At 46.6% G+C, this 10,000-nt stretch overlaps 1 protein-coding gene across 1 annotated transcript in view; it reads left to right on the top strand.

Moving 5' to 3' along the window:
• LOC124043001 (junctional adhesion molecule 2A-like) overlaps window positions 1–8,976 on the top strand; it is an 11,282-nt gene extending 2,306 nt beyond the window's left edge. Inside the window, exons 2-7 of the mRNA XM_046361174.1 lie at window positions 2,844–2,909; window positions 2,985–3,095; window positions 3,193–3,342; window positions 5,853–6,040; window positions 6,866–6,974; window positions 8,835–8,976. Of these exons, the coding sequence (XP_046217130.1) occupies window positions 2,844–2,909; window positions 2,985–3,095; window positions 3,193–3,342; window positions 5,853–6,040; window positions 6,866–6,974; window positions 8,835–8,947 (737 nt within the window). The 3' untranslated portion in view covers window positions 8,948–8,976. The remainder of the gene's footprint in view (window positions 1–2,843; window positions 2,910–2,984; window positions 3,096–3,192; window positions 3,343–5,852; window positions 6,041–6,865; window positions 6,975–8,834) is intronic.
• Window positions 8,977–10,000: the final 1,024 nt, after the last annotated feature.

The raw sequence follows: 10,000 nt of genomic DNA, 5'->3' as shown, positions 1-10,000 counted from the left end.
TCCCAGAATATAGGATATGCATATAATTAGTAGATTTTGATAGAAAACACTCTAAAGATTCCAGAACTGTTAAGATAATGTCTGTGAGTATAACAGAACTGTTATGGCAGGCGAAAACACCAGGAAAATCCAACCAGGATGTTCTATTATTTTGAAAAGCTGTTTTTCCATTGAAAGCCTATCCACCATACAAAAACTTAGGACCCAGTTCATGAGCTTTGTGCCTTCCTCTACATGTGGCCAGTCTTTAGGCATTGTTTCAGGCTTTTACTCTGAAAAATGAGGGAGATACAGCACTTTCAGTCAGTGACCAGTGGAAATTTCCATTCATCAGTCATGCGCCCTGATCGTGAACGCGCCTTTCTTGTTTCTCCTTTCCTATTGACAAAGCTTTTGTCCGGTTGAAATATTATTGATTATATATGACAAAAACAACCGGAGGATGGATTTTAAACATCGTTTGGCATGTTTCTACTAAGTTTTATTGTACTTTTAAAACTTGTTGTCCTGGAATTAGTGCACGTGCCTTCTGCATTCGGATTACTGGACAAAACGCGCAAACAAAAAGGATGTTTTTGCTTATAAAAAAGGACATTATCAAACAAAACCAACATTTATTGTCTAATATGGAGACCTGAGAAGTTAGACCAGATGAAGATCATCAAAGGTATGTGATTAATGTTAATGTCATTTCTGACTTTTGTGACACTCCTTGGCTGGAAAATGGCTGTATGCTTTTCTGTGGCTAGCTATCATAATCGGAAAAGTGTGCTTTCACCGTAAAGCGTTTTTGAAATCTGACACAACGGTTGCATTAAGGAGAAGTTTGTCTATATTTCCATGAAAACACTTGTATAGTTTATCAATATTTATAATGAGTATTTCTGTTATTTGATGTGGCTCTCTGCACTTTCACTGGATGTTTGTTTGAGACAATGCATTTCTGACCACAACGCGCCAATGTATACTCAGATTTTTGGATATAAATATGAACTTTCCCAAACAAAACATACATGTATTGTGTAACACTCATAGGACATGAGTCCTATGAGTGTCATCTGATGAAGATCATCAAAGGTTAGTGATTAATTTTATCTATATTTCTGCTTTTTGTGAATCCTTTCTTTGGCTGGAAAAATGGCTGTGATATTCTGTGAATAGGCACTCACCTAACATAATCGTTTGGTTTGCTTTCGTCATAAAGCCTTTTTGAAATCGGACACTGTGGCTGGATTTACAACAAGTGTATCTTTAAAATGGTGTAAAATACATGTTTGTTTCAGGAATTTTAATTATGGGATTTCTGTTGTTGTGAATTTGGCACCCTGCAGTTTCACTGGCTGTTGACGAGGTGGGACGCTACCGTCCCACGTACCCAAGAGAGTTTTTAAACCGAAGACTTATTTATCAAATAACTCTCTGTAATTATTATTACGCGATTAAACTTATTAATCATCTAACTGTAATTAACTAGGAAGTCGTGGCACCAAGGAAAATATTCAGATTATAAAGTTATAATTTTCCTAATATAACTTTCAGATATTTGAATATCTGATCAATTAGTCTTCGAATTAATGAATTATTCTTTACCTCATGTTAGTCTCATTCCAAACGTCGTAAATTGTTGGCACGAACCCAGTCTTCACTATTAGTCATCCATACATCAATTGTCTTAAATCATTTATTTACTAACTAAGTAATTCACAAAAATGCATAAACAAACAGTAGATAGTTAGAAGGAACATGAACATGAACGTTCACTCATTCGGGAATAAATGCAATCAATATACATATTTACGCTCTGTGTGTCGTCGGGATCTCTGTTGAAAAGTTAGTTTCTGTTGGAGTCTGTCCGCCCTCTCTCTGTCGTGGTTAGAATGGATAGTTCAGAATGACATTCATTCATGTCATTATAGAATAGATGTTTCGGCAGTTGTCAGTCTTCGCATTCAATGATACCGAATTCCTAGCTGCAGACTAGTAATTAATATCAAAGACTTGTTCTTATTCTGTTGGTATCAATAGTCTAAGAGTTTAGCCACGTGGTATGGTTAAAAGATTCAGCCATCTACTCAAACCTTGGCCCTCTCGTTATTGAGGTAAGCTGGTCTCATCCTTAGTCCACTCGTAATTGAGAGAAACATGGTCTGGTGATAGAAAACCAGGGTGGGGGTTTTATTCAGAAGAGCAGAAAAAAAGGCCTGTCCCAGGACGCAAGACCATAACTGTACTCATGGGCGGTCCTGATTTAGTTCAACTCCAAAGGGAATTCGAGTTTCCTTCATTAAACAGTCCAAAATCACATTACACAATTTCACAAACAGTATCATCCTCACTCATTCATCTTATACAACAATTAGATTTAAGCATCATATCTGAGGCTATTGTATAAACAGTGTTATAGTAATGAGGCTCTATTGCCTCCCATGAGTTTCACAAAATTGTGCCAAACGGACCAGTTCGTAGCTGGATACTTCACCAATCTTTTATACCTTCTCCAGAACATAAATGTTGTTCAGATCCCAAGTTCTGTGAGGTGGAAGAAATTCCTTTGTTCTCTCTATGAAAACTCACTCTCTCTCTATACTGTGGCCATGAGGAGATAATCTCCTCCAGGAATTTATGACCTCTCTGACAACAGCAGCCTGGTTGTAGGAGACAGAGAGATGGTGGGGATGGTGCCTGCTGTACCCAAAGAGCGCAACGTCATGACACTACAAATAGTTAACATTCTCTCTCTCTCTCTCTCTCTCTCTCTCTCTCTCTCTCTCTCTCTCTCTCTCTCTCTCTCTCTCTCTCTCTCTCTCTCTCTCTCTCTCTCTCTCTCTCTCTCTCTCTCTCAGGTCCTGCCTCACTCTCTTTGACAGTGAGCACCAGTGAGGCCAAAATGGAGGTCCACGAGAACACAGGTAAGAGAGGAGGAGAAGGGATGAATTGTGACAGTTGATGAGCTGTTTCTGCACATCTCTCTCTTTCTCTCTCAGATGCTGTGCTGTCCTGTCAGTTCAAGACAGAGAAGGAGACTAACCCTCGTATTGAGTGGAAGAAGAAAGGGAAGGACATCCACTTTGTTTATTTCGATGGAAAATTCACCGGTGACTAGACCTCATTCCCCCTACATCTCTCCCCCTCTACTCATGTTTGTTATCTCTCTCATCTCTCTACAACCCTTTGGTCCTTGTGGTATTCCAGGATCCTTTGCAGGTCGGGCCAAGATCGAGGGCGCAACGGTGACACTGCATGCCGTTACACAGAAGGACTCTGGGTTGTACCGCTGTGAGGTCAGCGCACCAGCAGACCACACAAACCTAGGAGAGGTCAATGTCACCCTCAACGTACTGGGTGAGCTGCTGTGTGCGTGTGTTAGTAACAATGTCATCCACCCACCCTGTGCCTTTACATTTGAGTAATTTAACACACATTTAACACAGAGCAACTTACAGAAGTGAGTGCAAATATTTTCCTACTTGTATTATTATGGTGCTGTTCCCGTGTTGGACTGGAACCCACAACCCTGGTGTTGCAAGCACCATGCTCTACTAACTGAGACACACAGTTGTCTTGTGTGTTGTCAAATCAAATCAATCACATACACATATTTAGCAAATGTTATTAAGGTGTAGCTAAATGATAAATGTGTTCCTAGCTCCAACGGTGCAGTAGTATCTAACAATTCACAACAAAACACACAAATCTAAAAGTTAAAGAATGGAATTAAGAAATAAGATGGCGCAATGTTGGACTGGCATTGACTAAAATACAGTATATACATATGAAATGAGTAAAATAGTGTGTAAGCGAGGACAGACAGAGTAGTGAGGTGGTGAGGACAGACAGAGTAGTGAGGTGGTGAGGACAGAGAGAGGAGAGATGGAGTGAGGACAGAGAAAGGAGAGACGGAGTGAGTACAGAGGGGGGAGAGATGGAGTGAGGACAGAGGGAGGAGAGACGGAGTGAGGACAGAGGGAGGAGAGATGGAGTGAGGACAGAGGGAGGAGAGACGGAGTGAGTACAGAGGGGGGAGAGATGGAGTGAGGACAGAGGGAGGAGAGACGGAGTGAGGACAGAGGGAGGAGAGATGGAGTAAGGACAGAGGGAGGAGGGATGGAGTGAGGACAGAGAAAGGAGAGACGGAGTGAGGACAGAGGGAGGAGAGATGGAGTGAGGACAGAGGGAGGAGAGACGGAGTGAGGACAGAGGGAGGAGGGATGGAGTGAGGACAGAGAAAGGAGAGACGGAGTGAGGACAGAGGGAGGAGAGATGGAGTGAGGACAGAGGGAGGAGAGATGGAGTGAGAACAGAGGGAGGAGAGACGGAGTGAGGACAGAGGGAGGAGAGATGGAGTGAGGACAGAGGGAGGAGGGATGGAGTGAGGACAGAGAAAGGAGAGACGGAGTGAGGACAGAGAAAGGAGAGACGGAGTGAGGACAGAGGGAGGAGAGATGGAGTGTGGACAGAGGGAGGAGAGACGGAGTGAGGACAGAGGGAGGAGGGATGGAGTGAGGACAGAGAAAGGAGAGACGGAGTGAGGACAGAGGGGGGAGAGACGGAGTGAGGACAGAGAAAGGAGAGATGGAGTGTGGACAGAGGGAGGAGAGACGGAGTGAGGACAGAGAAAGGAGAGATGGAGTGTGGACAGAGGGAGGAGAGACGGAGTGAGGACAGAGGGAGGAGAGATGGAGTGAGGACAGAGGGAGGAGAGATGGAGTGAGGACAGAGGGAGGACTACAGGGAGGGACAGAGGGAGGAGAGACAGGGTGATGACAGAGAGAGGAGAGACAGAGGGATAACAAAAGGGAGGAGAGACAGGGGGATGACAGAGGGAGGAGAGACGGAGTGATGACAGAGGGAGGAGAGACAGAGTGAGGACAGAGGGAGGAGAGACAGGATGATGACAGAGGGAGGAGAGACGGAGTGAGGACAGAGGGAGGACTACAGGGAGGGACAGAGGGAGGAGAGACAGGGTGATGACAGAGAGAGGAGAGACAGAGGGAGAACAAAAGGGAGGAGAGACAGGGGGATGACAGAGGGAGGAGAGACGGAGTGATGACAGAGGGAGGAGAGACAGAGTGAGGACAGAGGGAGGAGAGACAGGATGATGACAGAGGGAGGAGAGACAGAGTGAGGACAGATGGAGGAGAGACAGGGTGATGACAGAGGGAGGAGAGACAGGGTGATGACAGAGGGAGGAGAGACGGAGTGAGGACAGAAGGAGGACTACAGGGTGAGGACAGAGGGAGGAGAGACAGGGTGATGACAGAGAGAGGAGAGACAGAGGGAGGACAGAAGGAGAGACAGAGTGAGGACAAAGGGAGGACAGACGGAGGAGAAACGGAGTGAGGACATAGGAAGGAGAGACAGGTACATGACAGAGGATGGAGATGGAGGAGAGACAGGGTGAGGACAGAGGGAGGAGAGACAGGGTGATGACAGAGTGAGGACAGAGGGAGGAGAGACAGGGTGATGACAGAGGGAGGAGAGACGGACTGAGGACAGAGGGAGGAGAGACAGAGTTATGACAGTGGGAGGAGAGACAGGGTGAGGACAGAGGGAGGACAGAGGAAGGAGAGACAGGGTGAGGACAGAGGGAGGAGAGACAGGGTGAGGACAGAGTGAGGACAGAGGGAGGAGAGACAGGGTGATGACAGAGGGGGGAGAGACGGACTGAGGACAGAGCGAGGAGAGACAGAGTGATGACAGAGGGAGGGTGTATAGTGTGATGTAACGTCATTAACATGCCTTTGATCAGGCATCTGAAGCACCTCCATTACGTGTTACTCACAGTGTGTACATGTGTGTGTGCCTGCGTGTACATGAGTGTGTGTGTTGGCAATCCTGTCCTCCTCCCCCAGTGCCCCCCCACACCCCGTTCTGTGAGGTGCCCAGCTCAGTGCTGTCTGGGGCAGGTGTAGAGCTCCACTGTAAGGACAAACTCAGTGTGCCCCCGCCTACCTTCCTCTGGTACAAAGACAACAGGGCCCTGAACGCCACACACACCCCTAACATCGTCTATAGCATGGACACTGACACGGGAACACTGGTGAGTAACACGAAATGGAGGTGCTTTAGATGCCTGATCAAAGGCATGTTAATGAGGTTACATCACACTATACACCCTCCCTCTCTCATCACCCTGTCTCTCCTCCCTCTGTCATCACCCTGTCTCTCCTCCCTCTGTCTCTCCTCCCTCTGTCCTCACTCCATCTCTCCTCCCTCTGTCATCACCCTGTCCCTCGTCCCTCTGTCCTCCCTCTATCCTCACCCTGTCTCTCCCCCCTCTGTCCTCACCCTGTCACTCCTCCCTCTGTCCTCACTCCATCTCTCCTCCCTCTGTCCCCTCTCTGTCTCTCCTCCCTCTGTCCTCACTCCATCCCTCCTCCCTCTGTCCTCACTCTGTCTCTCCTCCCTCTGTCATCACCCTGTCTCTCCTCCCTCTGTCCTCCCTCTGTCCTCACCCTGTCTCTCCTCTCTCTGTCATCACCCTGTCTCTCCTCTCTCTGTCTTCACCCTGTCTCTCCTCCCTCTGTCCTCACCCTGTCCCTCCTCCCTCTTTCCTCCCTCTATCCTCACCCTGTCTCTCCCCCCTCTGTCATCACTCTGTCTCTCCTCCCTCTGTCCTCACCTTGTCTCTCCCCCCTCTGTCATCACTCTGTCTCTCCTCCCTCTGTCATCACCCCATCTCTCCTCCCTCTGTCCTCACTCCCTCTCTCCTCCCTCTGTCCTTACCCCCTCTCTTCTCTCTCTGTCCTCACCACCTCACTACTCTGTCTGTCCTCACCACCTCACTACTCTGTCTGTCCTCGCTTCCTCTCTTCTCTATCTGTCCTCACCCCCTCTCTCCTCTCTCTGTGTGTCTCTGGAGCAGAAGATTAAGAGTGTGTCCAAGGCCGACTCAGGCCAATACCGCTGTGAAGTGTCCAATCGCGTGGGGGCGTCCAAAAGCTCTGTGGCCCATCACATGAAGGTCATAGAATGTACGTACAATCCAGTGTGTCTGTGTGTGTGTCTGTGTGTGTGTCTGTGTGTGTGTGTGTCTGTGTGTGGGTCTGTGTGTGTCTGTGTGTCTGTGTGCGTCTGTGTGTGTGTGTGTCTGTGTGTGTGTGTGTGTGTCTGTGTGTGTGTGTGTGTGTGTCTGTGTGTGTCTGTGTGTGTGTGTCTGTGTGTGTGTGTGTGTGTGTCTGTGTGTGTCTGTGTGTGTGTCTGTGTGTGTGTGTGTCTGTGTGTGTCTGTGTGTGTGTCTGTGTGTGTGTGTGTCTGTGTGTGTCTGTGTGTCCGTGTGTGTGTCTGTGTGCGTCTGTGTGTGTCCGTGTGTGTGTCTGTGTGCGTCTGTGTGTGTGTCTGTCTGTGTGTCTGTGTGTGTGTCTGTGTGTGTGTCTGTGTGTGTGTGTCTGTGTGTGTCTGTGTGTGTGTCTGTGTGTGTGTGTGTCTGTGTGTGTCTGTGTGTGTGTCTGTGTGTGTGTGTCTGTGTGTGTGTGTGTGTGTCTGTGTGTCTGTGTGTGTCTGTGTGTGTGTCTGTCTGTGTCTGTGTGTGTCTGTGTGTGTGTCTGTCTGTGTGTGTGTCTGTGTGTGTCTGTGTGTGTGTCTGTGTGTGTCTGTGTGTCTGTGTGTGTGTCTGTGTGCGTCTGTGTGTGTGTGTCTGTGTGTGTGTCTGTGTGTGTCTGTGTGTGTGTCTGTGTGTGTGTCTGTGTGTGTGTGTGTGTGTGTGTGTGTGTGTGTGTGTCTGTGTGTATGTATGTCTGTGTCTGTGTGTGTGTGTGTGTGTGTGTGTGTGTGTGTGTGTGTGTGTGTGTGTGTGTGTGTGTGTGTGTGTGTGTGTGTGTGTGTGTGTGTGTGTGTGTGTGTGTGTGTGTGTGTGTGTGTGTGTGTGTGTGTGTCTGTCTGTGTGTGTGTGTGTCTGTGTGTGTGTCTGTGTGTGTGTGTGTGTGTGTGTGTCTGTGTGTGTGTCTATTTGTGTGTCTGTGTGTGTCTGTCTGTGTGTGTGTCAGTGTGTGTGTCTGTGTGTGTGTCTGTATGTGTCTGTGTGTGTGTCTGTGTCTGTGTGTCTGTGTGTGTGTCTGTGTGTGTGTCTGTCTGTGTGTCTGTGTGTGTGTCTGTGTGTGTCTGTGTGTGTGTCTGTGTTTGTTTGTGTGTGTGTCTGTGTGTGTGCTCCAGAATGTTTGTGGGTTTGTGGAAATTGGAACACTTTCTGTCTTTTCTTCCTCATCTCTTCTCTCCAATCATTCTTCATCCTTCATCCTTCTCCAATCATCCTTCATCCTTTTCCAATCATCCTTCATCCTTCTCCAATCATCCTTAATCCTTTTCCAATCATCCTTCATCCTTCTCCAATCATCCTTCATCATTTTCCAATCATCCTTCATCCTCCAATCATCCTTCATCCTTCTCCAATCATCCTTCATCCTTTTCCAATCATCCTTCATCCTCCATTCATTCCTTCATCCTTCTCCAATCATCCTTCATCCTTTTCCAATCATCCTTCATCCTTCTCCAATCATCCAATCATCCTTCATCCTCTCTCTGTTCTCTCTTGACTCCTGTCCCCTCTGCCGGGTAGGAGCATTGGTCCAGTAACCGAAAGGTTGCTGGATCGAATCCTCGATCTGACAAGGTAAAAATCTTTCGTTCTGCACCTGAGCAAGTCAGTTAACCCATTGTTCCCCAGGTGCCGATGAGGTGGATGTCGATTAAGGCAGCCCCCCACACCTCTCTGATTCAGAGGGGTTGGGTTAAACACAGAAGACACATTTAATTTGAAGGCATTCAGTTGTACAACTGACTAGGTATCCCCTTTCCCCTTTCTTCATCCCTCTCTCCCTCTGTCCCCCCTCCTTCAGATCCGTTGAGCATGACGACACTGATAGCTGGAGCTGTAGGCCTCTTCCTGCTCATCCTCATATGCTGCCTGGATGTGTGTCTCCCATTGACAGGGCTGCTGCAAAAAGGGTGAGTACATCACCACACAGACTATATGTGCTTGTGGCCGACTGATACAATTAAGCAATAAGGCACGAGGGGGTGTGGCATATGGCCAATATGCCACGGCTAAAGGATGTTCTTAGGCCCAACACAACGTGGAGTGCCTGGATACAGCCCTTAGCCGTGGTATAATGGCCATATACCACAAACCCCCGAGGTGCTTTATTGTTATTATAAACTGGATACCAACGTAATTAGAGCAGTAAAAATAAGTGTTTAGTCATACTCGTGGTATACGGTCTGATATACTACTGCTGTCAGCCAATCAGCTTTCAGGGCTCAGACCACCCAGTTTACAATGAAAAATATTTTCTAATTGTCCTGTTCCTCTTCTTTCTTCATGCTTGCCAAGAGGAGCAGGAAGGAAGCAGGTCAGTATTTCAGACAACCATTCTGTCAGCTTCTTATTGTGTGGCTGATGTGTATGCATGTTATAGTTACATGTGCAATCATATGTTCAAACCTATATATATGTGTGTATGTTGTGTGAAACTGTACCTCTTGCACATGTAACTATAACATGCATACACATCAGCCACACAATAAGAAGCTGACAGAATGGTTGTCTGAAATACTGACCTGCTTCCTTCCTGCTTCCTCTTGGCAAGCATGAAGAAAGAAGAGGAACAGGACAATTAGATATATATATATATACAGTGGGGCAAAAAAGTATGTAGTCAGCCACCAATTGTGCAAGTTCTCCCACTTAAAAAGATGAGAGAGGCCTGTAATTGTCATCATAGGTACACTTCAACTATGACAGACAAAATGAGAAACAAAATCCAGAAAATCACATTGTATGATTTTTTATTAATTTATTTGCAAAACTATAGTTTTGGCAAGTCGGTTAGGACATCTACTTTGTGCATGACACAAGTAATTTTTCCAACAAATGTTTACAGACAGATTATTTCACTTACTGTATCACAATTCCAGTGGGTCAGAAGTTTACAAACACTAAGTTGACTGTTCCTTTAAACAGCTTGGAAAATAAATAAAAATTATGTCATGGCTTTAGAAGCTT

Source organism: Oncorhynchus gorbuscha, linkage group LG09 (assembly GCF_021184085.1).
Source record: "Oncorhynchus gorbuscha isolate QuinsamMale2020 ecotype Even-year linkage group LG09, OgorEven_v1.0, whole genome shotgun sequence".
Classification (NCBI taxonomy): Eukaryota; Metazoa; Chordata; class Actinopteri; order Salmoniformes; family Salmonidae; genus Oncorhynchus; species Oncorhynchus gorbuscha.
Note: the sequence above shows the minus strand (reverse complement) of the source record. Positions and strands in the feature narration are given on the sequence as shown.